At 36.8% G+C, this 16,646-nt stretch overlaps 1 protein-coding gene across 5 annotated transcripts in view; it reads left to right on the plus strand.

Moving 5' to 3' along the window:
- The window catches only part of smash (smallish), a 179,204-nt gene extending 165,421 nt beyond the window's left edge, over positions 1 to 13,783 (plus strand). For 4 of the 5 annotated variants that reach the window (XM_073077498.1, XM_073077496.1, XM_073077497.1 and 1 more), the window contains 12 exons: positions 1,215 to 1,347; positions 1,604 to 3,079; positions 4,796 to 5,125; positions 5,306 to 5,641; positions 6,013 to 6,177; positions 8,142 to 8,207; positions 8,865 to 9,328; positions 9,534 to 9,651; positions 10,059 to 10,175; positions 10,615 to 10,730; positions 11,242 to 11,381; positions 12,606 to 13,783. In XM_073077498.1, the coding sequence (XP_072933599.1) occupies positions 1,215 to 1,347; positions 1,604 to 3,079; positions 4,796 to 5,125; positions 5,306 to 5,641; positions 6,013 to 6,177; positions 8,142 to 8,207; positions 8,865 to 9,328; positions 9,534 to 9,651; positions 10,059 to 10,175; positions 10,615 to 10,730; positions 11,242 to 11,381; positions 12,606 to 12,793 (3,649 nt within the window). In that variant the 3' untranslated portion in view covers positions 12,794 to 13,783. The remainder of the gene's footprint in view (positions 1 to 1,214; positions 1,348 to 1,603; positions 3,080 to 4,795; positions 5,126 to 5,305; positions 5,642 to 6,012; positions 6,178 to 8,141; positions 8,208 to 8,864; positions 9,329 to 9,533; positions 9,652 to 10,058; positions 10,176 to 10,614; positions 10,731 to 11,241; positions 11,382 to 12,605) is intronic. The other variant, XM_073077499.1, reaches the window with a different exon arrangement.
- The last annotated feature ends 2,863 nt before the right edge of the window (positions 13,784 to 16,646 follow it).

The raw sequence follows: 16,646 nt of genomic DNA on the forward strand, positions 1-16,646 counted from the left end.
AACATTTTCTAGAAAAAGTTGTGAACCCTAGATATAACTAGCATCGGCGCATTTGACGTGAATCAGAGCTGACTTCTCATTATTAATAATTACGAGATTAAATCTAAGTTAGTCACACAAGTGTAACATGTACGCAGTTTACTTGTGATCTGTGATCAAATAAGTGATGTTTAGCTACTTTCGCAAAAACAAACGGTAAAGATTTCAATACTAATTTTAGTTATTTTCTGTGTAATTGAAGAAGCAAACGAATTTGTAGCCCACCTGATGTCAAGTAGTCATTGTTTCCATTCTGTGGAGTTGTTACTCCAGAGCACTGAGATGAAACGCCTGGAAAAAAATGAATCTGGCTTGCCTTTGAATCCAGAATCAGATACAGTGCAGAATATGGGATCAGTGCTACACCGCCGCAACATAATGCAGAAATATGTTAATTGGTTCTCTGTGCATTGCGAATATTTTGTTTTAAATAATAAAGTTGGCAAGATTAGCCTTAAGTTTATTTTTATGGTAAATTGTGTTCATAACATACTAAATTAACTTGGATATCACTATGTAGATATCCACACGATTGCGGCAATGATTTCCCGTAAAATCATTTTCCGTGTTTAAAATAAACCATATAGGAAGCCATCAATAATGCATCGGTGCAGTATATGGGATAATGGTGTAAGGCCTTACGGGGAACAATTTATTCCAGGATGTACTTAGCGATAGCTTTGTGAGCATCACGCTATTCTTTGCGCGACGCCGACAGCCTCTAGGAATCTGGGAATAAACAGCTTTAGGACTGCAGTAAGAAGATCATGGATCAAATTCTCGTAATTGTTTAAAATACTGCGTAACTGGCTTCCTTTAAACAATATCGTTTGAATTCTATTCTGGTTTGAAAAGAATAGTGAAGGCAGATCGTTTCAATTTAACCTTTATGGGAAGAAACATTTGTAACGTTAGAAATGCTATATTTTGTGTTAGTTATGAACCACAGGGCCACCAGTAGCTTCGTAATGTAAAATAGACTGCATACATTTATTACTAAAATACTTCAATTAAAATTGAATGTAATTAGGGATACATGATACATCCATGTTTCAATATAGTATTCCAGTATATGACAGCATATCTTAACATTGGCTCAAAATTCGTCACTGACTTGCATAGCTTTTTGTTATTTCTATACACGTTATACTCAACACAATTTATTTTGTTTCCAGAGCGGGGCGCAGAAGGCGGAATCCCCTGGCGCTGTACACAGACGACGATGGCCACGACCTCAGTGACCTGGGCATCGGCACCTCCAGCACCAAGAGCAGCCTCAGTGAAGACTGTGACACACACAGTTTGGCTGTGAGTCATGTTTTCTACATAACACTTTCTTGCCCGGAGATCGAATCTGAAACATGCATAGCATAATGAGGAACACTTTGTTTATCAATTCAGTATGCATCTCAAAATTCGCATCAAGAAATCATTTTCCAAAATCAAAAGTTACAGTTAGGAATTATATGTCGCTATAATTCTTAATATTTGATAGAATTACTAGTATCACTCGGAAATACTTTAAATAAAATGTAAAGTAATGTTAATATTTTACTGCTTTCAGAGCGATGGAATGGATCTTGACAAAAACCACTCAGACGTGGACAACATGTCTAATTGCGATAACACCCGCAAACTCGGCTCAAGTGCCAACGAATACGACACCTGCACGACCACGACTATCAGCTCTCCCGAACCCGAAGAATACACATACGAGGGTGCCATAGAGGGCTACAAATCTAGAATTATATCACAAACTAACAGTAGCATTGTTAAAACGGTCGTCAACAACAACCTCAAAGAAAAATCACCAGACAAAACTAACGGTGACGTAAACAGAATCAGGACGAGTGTTAGTAACAAAATTGAAGAGAAACTTTCGTCCTTCCAACAAGAAAGAGTAAACGACACCAAAAATAATAATCAGAAAAAAGACTTGCCAAAAGTCGATATTCACAAAAGAAGAGAACAATTTGAGAGAGAAAACTCTCAAGAGCCACAAACAAATAAACCAAAATTACCTGATATTTCAAACAAAAGGTCTATAAAGGAAAGACTGTCTAGTTTAGAAAAATTCACAGAAGAAATGCACGTGCAAAAGTCTACAAGCGACCTGACGAAGTTACCTACAGAAGTGCGGCCTCTAAAAGAGCGCCTATCTTCTCTTGAAAAAGTCAAATCTGCTTCCACGGAAGTTGACAAAGGAAAGCGGCTTTCAAATGGAGACCTAAGCAATACAAGATCACTGAAAGAACGCCTCTCAAGTTTGAAGACACAAAAATCTGAAGAGGAAGTAAAAATTACTAAAGTTGAAGTTAAAGATGTATCGATGAGTCTTAAGGAACGGCTGTCTTGTTTAGATGCAGCTAAAAATAAGGAGATACCTAAGATATCTGTCGAAGACGAAATCGCCGCTAACAATAAATCGGTGGATATAAATGTCAATGACGAATCAAAGGATAAAATGTCTGACAGTTGTATGAAAAATACATTGACAGGTATTGAGAATCAAATGCAGAGTTTTTGCCGCTCTCTTGATAGCTTGGACATTAACGGACAGTCTTCTCCAAACTCCTTTGAGAGAGTTCAGAGTTTAGAAGATTTCGATTGCGCTGATTTGCAAAATAACACTGTTCCTAGTGACATCGAAACTGAAGACAGTGGAATACACACAGCCAGAGATTCGTGCGTACCCGCAGATGATATCGCAGATTTGACTCAAGTAGCTTCTCCCATTGGAGAACCTATGATTGAAGTTTCCGAGTACGAATCTTCTAACGAAGATAGTATTATGACATTGGAGCCAACGAAAACTCCCGTCGATTTAACTTCTGAGTCTGTACAGACTGTAACAGCAAATCCTATAGTGGAAGAAGTTGAAGAACAGGATAGTAAAACTGAAGATAGTGACAGTGCTAGCAACTACCTTCAAGCGGTGTCTCAGCCGGAAGAGTTAAGTGTTACTGACGACATGACCGAGATACAAATGGACAAAGAAGATGAAGATACACTAAAGAGTTTGGAAAATCAGGACTCCAGTGTAAGTCTCAATGAGCCTGGATCTACATCGTCAGACACCGATACTGTGGTGTTTCAGGGGAAAATGACTATACACTTGAACTTGAATGAAATATGCAATAATCTAAACACTGGTGCTGGAAACAAATCTAACACTAACGATATTAGTACTAACGACACTTCTAACAGCAAAAGCATGTCAATGGTAACTGTCTCTAATATTACAACTACTACTAACATCTCACCAAAGAATTCCATTGAAACGCTTAGAACATTTAGCGATAACCACGACTCACTAACTCATAACATTGTTGATGTAGCATCATCTAAATGCTCGCCAGATAACCAGATTGTAGGTATCGACATATCTCATCTCAATCATTCTACATCTCACAACGCTCACGAGTCTAATCAAAGCGACATAGCCACCAATGCAGGTAACAATGATGTAGCGGTAAGTAACAATCAAGATTCTAATCCATTTTGGGAAAAAAGAACCAAACGTTGTATAGAGCCTAATAGACGTAAAACTATTTTGTTTATTAATAACAAAGTAACGGTTAAGTCCGCGATGAATTCTAGTAACACTAGTGTCAAGGAAAGTGCCTAAAAGGGCCTAGGGTTTCATAATTTTCAATATATAGCCATACGATTTCTCAGTATTGCCTAGCAAGTTAGATGAGAAATGACGTGATGGTCAGTAAATTTTCTAGAATTTTTATGATCTCGTATATCTATACGATTTCCGGTCTTCCGATTCCAACCCACCCTTATTATACCTACATTAGAAAATGCCTTACATTGAATATATTTGGTATACTAATTTTCTAATTCTCATACATCATACCTTAACAGTATTTATAATACGATTAGTCTTCACATTGTATCTAATAAATTCATGTGTTAAAACAAAGTAATATTAAGCTGTAGTGGAAGTAGACGAACAATTTAAATCATTAATTCAATTTGTACTAGTAGATAAACAGGGTAAATGTGGACCCCATTAGACACATATTACGTAAATCATGATATTACAAAAATAGAACAAAAATTAGAACCACACACTCTTCATAATCACCACCATTTAGAAAATTTGTTCTTTAAAGTGATATCTGTAAATTCATTATATCGAAAATATATGTTACACTGTTATGTATGTCTTTTATTTATGTACATATTGTATATCCTCTCATATATATACCATCTTTAGATTTTCATTATCCTAGATAAAATATGTATGTAAATTGAGCTAAATGCGTACAAAATCAGAATCCGACACTTTATTGAGTGTGATAAAGACAACTCCCTTATCAACGAGAAGCATATCTTTAGCAAACAGGCCGTATCTTCTGATTATGGCTTAGTAGGGTAAACGTCGTTCGCAGAATAGGCTCCTTGCTGATGCTCGTAATATTGTACTGATGTTATTTTTAAAATATCTTTATCGATAGGAACCTTGCATCAGCTTTGGGTGATGGGTTAACAAGGTAAGACAAGTTCTACGTAGAGTTTGCGCTTCATTCTAACACGCATTCCGCCGCATACTGTGCTAACTGTGCCATGATGCTTAATGTTATGTTCTCGCATGTCTCCTAATTTTTCTTAGTTTCTTTTTATTATTTTGTTTTACAGTGATTTTATATTAATTTGTGCTTTGTTTTTATAATTTTGAAGCGTTGATGTTATTAATGTTTTTGAAATGAGATTTGATTTTAATGAATTTCTTTCAATTCTTCAGGTCACAGACGCCCTAGAATTAGCATTCAGAGAGTTAGATTCTGAAGATAATATTACTATCGATACGATGGAAGATTCTAACCCAAAATTAGATGAGGTCAAGTCGAATAACAATAATGTAAAAAATATAGATGCATTGCTGGATTTCGACGTGGATAACAAAGTGTCAGTGACACCTTTGTATGAAAACATAGATATATTCTATCAAAACTCAGCATCGGAAGGGGCAGCTTTCCCATTGGATCTACCATCCAATGTGCTGGAACCTCCTAAAGAGAAACCTCCACCACCACCCATGGAAGATAATTGTGTAGATGAATTGCTTGGCAACGTAAGTATTTGTTCGTTGAATTAAAATTTGGATTTCTTGGATAGTATTTCCTATTTTATTATAACATGTTCTTAATTTAGGAACTGTTTATATTTTATAAAGGGTAAATCAGTTATGTAATTGCTTATTCAAAATGAATCTAATTATTTATTTCAAAAATATTTCGCTTTTCTTCTTAAGGGAAACTTCAAACATACAAGCTCCGCACGTCGCATCAAGAAGGAGATTCGGAATAAACGTACCAGCTTCCTTGGCATTGAAGGTCAAGTTGATGACAGCTACTTAGACGTTGACCTGACACTCGCTCCGCGTCCTGACATCACTTCCTTCCTCCAAGAGGAGACTAAAATAGAGAAACTGCTTTACAAGAAAACCCTGTCGCATGATATGGATGCGAAGTTAAGAGACAGTAGGGACTCTGGCGTGGACGTAGATAGGGGGCCCTCGGCTGAGGCTTGGTACAAAGGTCAGTCGTCGCCGGAGACATCCAATCCGCATAGCAGACAAAATAGCGAGGTAAGAGAACCCATAGCAACTTAGTCATAGTACGGGTAGTACGTAAATTTGAACATCATAATGAGTCGTTCGCGTAGATAAAGATATTTGTATTGATGTTGATTTTGTTTAACTACGTGATTTGATAAGTTGATAAAAAACTTTGAGTCATCTTTATAGTTGTCTTGATCTTTTTTTTTTTTTTTTTCAATATAGTAAAACTTAATTTTAACCACATATTCATATTAATGTTCTGCATATTTTTCTTTTTCGCGTAAAAAAAGTATTTCATGTGAAACGACCTAACAATTAAATTCCTTTCGATGCCTTAAACCTCTGGTTCCCATTTTTTTCTATGCTCTCGTGAAACTAAAATACAAACGCAATTCCAGCCGTACACCCATATGACAGTGACATCAGATGAAGAAGAGAATAATAAAAAGAAATCTGAACAAACCTTCAACAACCACCTCGCTACCAAACTGTCCGGTCTTACCGAGACAGTGGAAGCTGACGACAAGATCGAGCATTTGGATAAGAAGTTACAGCAGCAACAGGTAAGCGAATGAAATGCGGTTAGTGAAGATAATGTAATCCATTATGTGATTACGACACGGAATTTGAGTTCTATCTGGGTTTGAGAAGTTATTTTTGAGAAAGTTGAGAAAAATAATGCAAAATTAGTAGTTTGATCCGATTTGTGAGCTGCGAACGATACAACACACGGCATTTAAGTTATTTCACTTAAGCAAATGTTATCTACAAAAGCATCAATGTAATTTGGATTAATTCAAGAGATATAAGAAATAATGAGGAATGATAAATGAGCACTTAATGCATATATCATACATTCCATTGCGGTTCAGGAACTTAGGGCCTAAAGGATAGTAACGGTTCTGTTCGAGACAAAAATTATCGATGGACTATGGTCACTAATGTGGAATGTTATTTAGATAAAATTATGACATATGTAGATAACCCGAACTCAGGTTTCGTAAAGTAAGCATTAGCTTCATTAATACGAGTAGTGAGTTGAATTACTTATTAAATTCGATAAAGAATAAGATAATTAGATAAAGGTATTAATCACCTGAAAATATCTTTGGAATACCCAAATGATTAAGCTAATTTATCGTATGTCTAAAATTTGCTATCTATGTATATATCGTTGATTGTTTTATTGTATAATGTAGATCTCGTACAATAGCTTTAGTTTATTTTTGGGAAAAAGAGATTTCGTCTCGAATTTCTTTGGTAGTTATAATTTCATTATTAGTGCTACTTGAAATATTATTTCGAAATTTGATGATTTTGTATGCGAATAGTTCAGCATGTTTACAAATATCGGAAAGTTTAATGCTAGAATTTTGTAAAGCTTTTGAATGCTTCTGAGGCCTTGTAAGGAATGTATATAAATTTAGTGTAAGATAAAATATACCTATTTCTTTATTGTTATTGAAAGTTATTTCAGCCGCAGCTTTCACTATTAATGGTTGTGGGTCTCCGCTATTTATGTAACCATTTGTACCGTGGATCGATGGAAACAACTAATATTTCATCTTGTGTTCATAAACTGTATATGGTACCACTAAATTTAAGAAAATATATCTATCAGTTGTTAGTTCTTCCTGTTTAAGGAAATATTTATCACTGTTAAATAGTTTAAGTATATTATTTTTATTGTTATGGCTCCCTATCGTTCAATTGATAACGGAGATGGTTGCCCACAGGTGGAAAGTGGACTGTACCTATAATATTGTATAAGACTGTAGTTATTTCTCAAAGGAACACGTTTCAAATTTGCCACTGGTTTGGCTTAATAAAAGTGGAAATTTTCTTTAAAATGCTGCAAATATTTACAAAAGCTTATTTTAATGCTTCTCCTTTTTCTTTATACATAGATATTACTTTTCTTGGAGTAGTTTTATATACTGTAGTAGTTGGTAGACTGTCAGTAGATTTGATTAGTATTTTAGTATGTATGATTCCTAACGTTAAATAAAAATTATTTATATCACAATATACAGCCTTTTATTTGCATTTGCACCTTGTAGTACACTTCTAGCTGTGATGCGCTTTGCATGTAGTTTGAAATTGCCACAAATTAGTAGATTAAGTTGTTATATAGCTATTTTTATACATTTTTTTTTTTCTGTGTCAGTTCAGTTTGATACATTGCATATATTAATAAATTTTCATTACTGTTAACCTCCATGTAGGAAACATTATTTTTGTGTACCAAAATTGTTATTAAATTCGAAATTCAAAATTTAAAACACCATTGTTAAAAATATATTCTTTAACTTTACATATTCACGACCAATTCTTTAATTTTCGTTTGTATAACTACACATTTTTTGGATAATACTGCGCCCACTCTTTTAACATTAAAAAAATAACATTTTTATGATAAATTTCTTCAAAAAAATTTTGGACAGTACAAAAATCGTCATTAAAGTGACCACAAACACAAAGATAATGGTTCCGTAAGCTCACTAGCATTTTGTGTGTAAATAACAAGATGTGCGGCGGCCGGGGGCGGCGCGCGGCCGGCGGGCGCGGCGCGGGGGGGGACGATGGCACCAAGGTGACTGATGTTTTACACTGCTAATACACTCACACGCGGACCACGTACTTTTGTACTGCTATTTATGAGGCACAATTCAATATAGATGGACATTTCGTAAATGTTTAACATGGTAGTAAAGGCTTTGAATATCGAAAAGTACAAAATAATCTTTGTCACTGAATTGTTGATATTATTGAACTTGTTTTTTAAATGTCTTAAAGTGTTAATGAACCTAATTTAACCTTATTAAGTTTTGAAGAAAATGTCCAAGATATTATAAATTTGATTGTTAATTCAAAAGTATGCGGTCCATACAAATTGCTAAGCTTTTCTATTAACAATGTTTGGTTTAATGAAAACTTTGTACATAATACAATTGAAACCAATTTCTCTTTTTAAGAATAAAATTTAATATTAAATCATTTCTGCATGTACCAAAATATTTGTTAAAAAACAAACCTATAATTGTCTAACATTTGTGTTACAACCTGATTACATTACATTTTATCGATATTTAAATGTAAACCGAACATTGTACCTGTTTAATCCATTCAATCAGTTACATGATTTCATTCAACTCACGCTAGCTTCAGATTCTCACTATAACCGCCACTAAGTACTAACTAACTCTCGAAACTTCCATCAAGAATTGTCTAATCAATCTAACCGTAACAGGAAGTACTGCGTTTCGAAAGAGAACTCTTACAATTGGAACAAGAAGAATTGAGACGGCAAAGGGAAAATTTGATCAGGGATCAAAATAGAATAATGCAAAAGTCCGTTCAAGATATATCAACGGTCAGTACTCCAGAGAAGCCTCAACACAGGCAAATAAAGGCCGTGAACAATAACTATAGACATTCAATGCCGAACCTACTCGTCAGTGAAAACTATAAACCGGTACCCGTCGAACCAGAAAAACCTATATTCGACGAGAATTTGAAAAGGAAACCGTTCGTGTCAGAGGAACACATACAGAGTCACTTCGGTGTAGAAGAGAGCAGAAAGGTGTTGTACGATGACAAGGCGAAGTTTGCCGAAGTTAGACGACAAGTGCCGAACGTGATGAGGCCGCCGCAGCCGGTGCTGCCTCCTAAGCCGAGGAGTCGGGAGTCCATCGAGAGGGAGATTACTATGAGGTGAGGGACCAACATTAGTAGTTCAATTTAAATAGATCTACAGAGAATATAAAATATCAGCGCTTGTATTACTATTATTGGTCACTGTTTTTCTAAAAGTGTGTTATTGTTTTTGCAGTATAAGTGAAATTATTTAAGTAAAACTAGAAAAAATGTACAAAGAAATTACAGAGTAGTTAAAAATTTAAAACATGCAATATTTCAGAAGCAGCCGTGTGCCGTCAGCGGTGGAGTATGTGAATGTGGACCGAACTACAGTTCAACTGCGACAGAAGCCTAATAGTAACGGACAATATCATCCGATGACCAGGCACACGCTGCAGGTAAATTTTGAATCTATTTTTGAAGACGATTTTATTGGTATTTCCACTGTAATTACTCATTGTTAGTACATGGGTATGGGTATAAATTGATCAGGATTGGAAAGATTTTTGTTTATAGGCCTGTATTGGATGCAGCTTTTCAAATTCGCAATTGCAATTTCTGCTGATCTTTTTTTCAGTAATTGATTGTATAAAAAATATTTGGTAGTGTACATTTTTATGATGTTATTTCAATTTATTAAATGCTATATGAAGCAGTAACTCCCTCGAGAGACATGAACATCATATTACTATTTCTCAGATTATATACCGTTCAAAACATATCTTTATCTGTACAATAACATAGTAGCTGCCATACGTTTGGGAAGTGGTCGATAGACATTTAAATTACATTGGTTCGTGTCCAGGCGTTAAGCGCGGCGCCGACGCCCAAGCTGCTGTCGAACGCGGAGTGGCTGCAGGCGCGCAGTGCGCCGCGCCCCAAGCCCGCCAACTACAACTACAACCAGCACTGGCTCATACAGGTACGCGCACGCACACACACACACACACACACACACACACACACACACACACACATGCACACACACACACACACGTACAGGTAAATACGTGCGCGCAACGTGCCCGAATAGACACAAATACATATCATACAGGACATTTTGTAGTTATTATTACACAATTAACTTAATTTTTTGTAGTGGACATTAAATAGAAAATAAATTTTCTGATCGATGGAGAGGCATTGATGTTAAAACTAATTACATAAATATTATTATATCTGTCTTATACTTACAAAGCTTTTTTCAAAGCAAACACTACATTGCTACTGTTAGCAAGAAATGGTAAGACGATGATGTTTACTCATTAATCAAAAACTTCCAGTTATACACGAGAATTAATCATAACACGAAATAGGTTGAGTGATATACCCTAAATTCACCAATATAACCTTGATTCTAGGAGGCAGAACAACGTCGGATAGAAGAGCAGAGAAATAAGCTTCGCAACCAGAGGCACTCCTACCACGACATGGGGCCCGCACATAACCTGCATACCGGCCACCCCATGACCACCAGGTAAACGATACTAGTTTACTACCGACCTATCTACATTCCTACATGGGTACACCACACAATAGCAAACAAACTTGTACATTTATAAAATCATGTATGACCTGGTTGATTTAAACAAATGCGTCTAACTAAGAATACCTCGTATCCCGTCTCTGACACACTTTACATAGCACCTTCAAATAAGGATCAACTGTTTTAAGATATAGGCATGACGATGGTGTATTCCCAGTAAAACTACTGGAGTAGAACCCCAGTAGAACCCAGTGAAGCTCTACCAACATGGAAGTCGAATAGTTTATTTGGATTTATTATCTGTATTTCACAATTGTATTCGCACAAGCATTAAAATGGCCGTTTCTAAATTCATTCATACAATTTTTTTTTCGTTGTTTGTATCATAGCAAGCACACAAACACTCAGAAACACAACATACATTCCAAATTTGTAATTAATGTCTTCCTACCAGACTTCTTACTTCTGTATATTGCTAAATAATAGTTTAAAATATTTTCAGCCAACAACCGATCACCCAGAACGGTCGTGCGCGCCCTGAGCCCCTGCGAGCTGACATTCCCCGCCTGGAGGCGCCCCGGGAGGAGAAGCTGCTCAGCGTTAGCGGGAGGAGGAAGTGCTCGCACTGTGGGGAGGAACTCGGTAAGTAAACATTGTTGAGGTTTTTTTTATAATATAAGAGTAGCAGACGAGCATGCAGTCCACCTGATGATAAGTGGCTACTGCCGCCCATGGATATCTGTAATCAACCCCAGATAGGATTAGATATTCCTACCTGAGGTCGGCCACTGATGCGCCGCTACCCCTGAGGACTAAGCTGGAACGCCTCGGAAAAGTCTGTCTCCCTTACCACACTCTTCAAACCGGAACACAGCAGCGCCTAACACGCAGTGTGTTAGTAGGTAGAAATAGGTGTGGCGGTGCTGCCACCGGAGTCGAACCAAAAAGGGTTCCACAACCTTCAATATTTATTTATTTTATAGCAGTGTTGTTATTCATATGTATACTTATTAGTATTTAACAATGTATCTTACAAGTAATACTCATTATATTAAGTTAGACTCTTTAGTACGATGCCTAAGTCAATATATTTATTTAAAACATAAGAGCTTTTTTAATATTGATATAGTCTCATAAGATGTTGTTAGGTTAGCTAATTACGAAATAATTTAAGACAGAAAGTCCTTTAAGTAGGGACTGAATAAATTAATCGACTTGGTGTTACATGGCTTTCACAACTTTTTACGTTAGAAGAACTAAGTTGTGAGACTTTATTTTTTTACGAGTTATGTTTTTGATGGCATACTTTTTATAGTAATGTATCTGGAGGCACGGCAGTGCCTCCGCCATGGCGAGCCAAAAAAAGCGGCATCTATTCGCTTATGTAAGTTCATGTATTTGTTTGCGTACAAATGTGTTTATATGGTTGAATAAATGCATATGTGTGTATTAGCGTGATTCGTATATGTGAATGCCTATGGACAATTTTTTATGAGCATAGGAATACGTACATTTGTGTACATGTGTCTGTGTGTTTAAATTTGCAGTTATCTTGTAGATATAGTCCGCGCCAAACTTCTAGTACGCTCCGAAGTTGTTGCATGCAGATTTAGTTAGCATATACTCCGTAACGTAAGGGCACACTTTGTGCCCGCGGGCGAGAGCGGACAGTGAAAACAGTACGGGATCCCGCGCTGTCTTCGTCTGCTAATATCTACAATTTGTTATTGCGACGCGACTTGTTTTTATATTCGGAGTGGACTAGCAGCACCTTTTAAATTAGAACCCCAAATGTGTCACTAACACGATACATTTGTGTTACTTCCTACTCGTAATTCAAAGTGTAATGTATGTATGTTTGTGCAGGTCGCGGCGCGGCAATGATAATCGAGTCGCTATCTCTGTGCTACCACGTGTGGTGCTTCACGTGCGCGGTGTGCGGCGCGGCGCTGGGCGACGGCCGCGCCGGCGCCGACGTGCGCGTGCGCGGGCGGCGGCTGCACTGCCACCACTGCTACTCCGGGGACGACGGCTGCAAGTACTCCGCCGTGTGACGTCACCGCCCTACCAGCCATTATAAGTAGTCCGGGGACGACGGCTGCAAGTACTCCGCCGTGTGACGTCACCGCTCAACCAGCCATTATAAGTATACCGGGGACGACGGCTGCAAGTACTCCGCCATGTGACGTCACGTGCGGTGCTTCACGTGCGCGGTGTGCGGCGCTGCGCTGGGAGACGGCCGTGTATGACGGCACTGCCTAACGAGCGATTATAAGTCCGGAGATGACGGCTGCAAGTACGCCGTGTGACGTCACTGCGTCCCCTCTCCCCGTCCACGATTATAAGTCGCCGTCGCAGCCTGATAGGAATCTCCCGCGTGACGTCTGCGGGCGCTGTCTCTACCCGTGGACGAGAGATCATTGATACCGCAAGTTATCAGCTATTTTATAGAAATCTCGTGTGACGTCAGGGACAACATCCCTACCACCTGTGTATAAGGACTTTTGTAATCAACTGTTTCCAACCAAGGCGGCATGAAAAAACATCATAATGCCATTAATTGCATAATGATAAACACTGTTCTTCGTCTCCACACAAGAGATGCTTGTAGCTGCGTTCTCAACCGTCTGACAGTAGAAAAAAAATTGCCACAGAGAATACATTAGGTGGCGCTAGAGAGATAACTGCAAGTACTCAATCGTCTAAATCCAGAACGGAAAGCAAGACAACGTCAGCTACACCAAAGGTAGATGGAGCCACTTGCACTCACTTATTGCTTTGAAGTACACCAGTGTGACGGTTAAATAATCACATAAATGCATAAATTGCGTTACTAGTGTCGATCTATCTGCGGGTTCAAATTGCCTACCTATCGATAAGGAACTTAAGTGGCGCCACCTACATTAATAAGTGGTCTGATAATGATGATCTTTAAACAATGATGATGTTTCAACAACTGTCGAATATTTACGACCTAAATTTACCGTCCTTGTAAATTGTGAACTATTACAAAATAAATGTATTAATGTATGTCCCTTCATATATTAAAATAAATACACTTTGCATTTAAAGTAATGACTCAAACAGCTATTTTATCAAACTAGAGTAATGGGATATATTTAGTCATACAATTCCGTATTTTACTATAGCTCCGATGGTATTAGTATATTACTATGTTTGATTGCTATGTTTTAGGTAATTTTATATACTTTTGCACTTGCTACTGATAAACATTTGCAACAAGTTATCAGTATGTCAGCACAATTCGCAAGTTTTCATAATACCAGTCACGCGTAAATCATCAGTTTTATCAATTAGTTGGCTTGAAGTTCTGGTGGATGGCGCTACTTCTTCATGGGTCAAGCTGTATGGGATACAAATTTGATTATCCCCAACACATTAATTTCAAAAGTACCATGTATTAAAGATGTAATTAAATGATTAGTAGTAGTCCTTGTACTGATCAATTTTGGTATTACCTTGTAATTACCCATTTTCGGCAATTTTATTAATGTTACACACGAAATACTTTTATTCATTACCAATTTTTGCAAACATGATAATTTTGTTTATATAGACTGATTAAAAAAAAGAGTTAAATATATTGACAGATTTATAGTTTCCCGCTTAGAGACGTCACGTGTAGGAGACTGTCTATCTCTAAACGTTATTAGGCTGTTGTACTCATTTTTAAAATTGATGATTTACGATGTCGTATGAAACTCCCAACGTCTATGCGACTCAGCCGGCCTGAGTCCATATTTGCACGCTACACACTTCACTTCCCGACATTTGCACGATTGCCAATTTTTTCCCCGAAAAAATTGCAACTCAAGCACCTTTTTATTTACTATCGATTATGTTGTGTACTATTATTGCTATATGTTAAGCGTATTACAAATATATTTTGTAGTGTTTCAATGACTAAGTTTGGCCCTAACTGTGGCCCTCTGTTGTCCCGAAATTACGACACGAACGACAATGTTACCCTATTATTACACTATTTACCCTATATTTACTATCATCTTAGAGTGTTAACCCATTAAATAACTCATTCTTTCTCATATCGTTAACCGGCAATCACCCTCACCTTACTTTGTGTGTGTACTTGTGCCATGCCATAACATGTCATTCTATTAATATTATTAAATAAATAAATAAATGAACCTATCGCAGTTCTGATTATTGTAAACCTTAATTACAATTACAATTATATTTTTGTAATTCTAAATAAATAATGGACAGTGTATTTTATCGTTAGAAGGTGAATTGTATAATTTTGTAAATAAATGATTAATTTATGTTAGTGTGTTGATGGTTAGCTTTAATAGTTAGTATCGTAGTCTAAATAGAAGAGAACATTTAATCCAAAAATGTGTACTGTTTATTTTTAATGTATAATATTAATTATCGACTTTTGTATTTTTACATCACTCTAACGTCATAATAATTGTAACGGATTTAATTTTCGTCTTTCATTACAAAATGTATCGAGCTCTTTGTGATTTTTCGTGGAAATGCACTTTTCTTTATAATTTGTAATTATGTTAATTATTTGAACAACTGTACATTATCTATGTGCGTAAGCCCTGTATATCAATAAATATTTTAAAGTTATATCTGTCTTTATATTCATTTACAATGTATCTATACCCTGCAAACACTTAATTGAAGGTGGTAGAACCCTTTGTGGTTCGACTCCGGCGGCACCACAGCCACACCTATTTCTGCCTAATAACAGCAGTGTTAGGCGCTGTAGTGTACCGTTTTGAAAGGTGTGGTAAGGGAGACAGACTTTTCCGAGGCGTTCCAGCTTAGTCCTCAAGGATAGCGGCACATCTGTGGCGGACCTCAGGTAGAAATATCTAATTCTTTCTGGGGTTGATTACAGATGTCCATAGGCTGCAGTAGGCACTTACCATCAGGTGTACAGCATGCTCGTCTGCTACTCATATAGTATAAAAAAATAATAATAACTTAATTAGGGACGCGTAACGATTAGAATCAAAAAATAAGCATGCAGTACATCTGATGATAAGTGAACACTACTGCCCAAGCGATATAAATCCCTCACGATGTTGGCTATAGGCACCTTGGTAACCCTGAGAATTAAGCTAAAACGTATATTTTAATTACCAAGTATGTGGTATGGTATGGATATTGTGGGTGGATTTGAAGGATCAAACAAAAATAAAATATTGTTTGACACTGCGGTTATGATACAAAGAAACGTCTTTATTACATATTATAGGTCTGCGGGTCGTCTACCGACCAACGACCACTTTAACAAATAATTTTAATCATGTCGTAAAATCATGGAACATGATTCTAATATCTTTACATCCAAAATAGACGAAGTCAACAAGATGCGATTCTAAAGCACGTGGTCGTAAATAACAACAATAGATGAACATTAACTCCCTGATTACGGCACGTGTCTCCAAGATACTTGTCCCCATAATAACCCCGTGGGATGGAGCAGATATCCTTACGGTTACGGCAATTGCTTACTTCCTATTTTGTTGTTTTCCTAGTTTTCTTGAATAGCTTGTGTTATGGTTATTGTAATTTTAGGTGGGAAAAATATTTGAAAAATAGCTTGTTCTTAAGATTAAATTGCATTATACGTATTGGTCCAAGTAATAAGTAGTAATAGTAACCTAGTGGTTAGAAACATGGCTCTCAGGGAGTCCGAGGTTCGAATCAACCAACATCTAATTTTTCAAATTATTTGCGTGTTAGAAATAACTTAAATATATCTTGCTTAAGGTGAAGGAAATCGTCGTGAGAAAACCTGCACGTTTTGAGATTGCGCAAAAAAAGCTTTGAAGGTTGTATGAGTTTTTTCAATCCGCACTTAGCCAGTGCGGTAGTCTATGGCCTAAAACCCTTTTCATTCTAAGAGGA

The sequence above is a fragment of the Epargyreus clarus genome, unplaced genomic scaffold (assembly GCF_041222505.1).
Source record: "Epargyreus clarus isolate Ecla_fem2 unplaced genomic scaffold, WU_Ecla_fem_2.2 ptg000010l, whole genome shotgun sequence".
In the NCBI taxonomy this organism is placed as follows: Eukaryota; Metazoa; Arthropoda; class Insecta; order Lepidoptera; family Hesperiidae; genus Epargyreus; species Epargyreus clarus.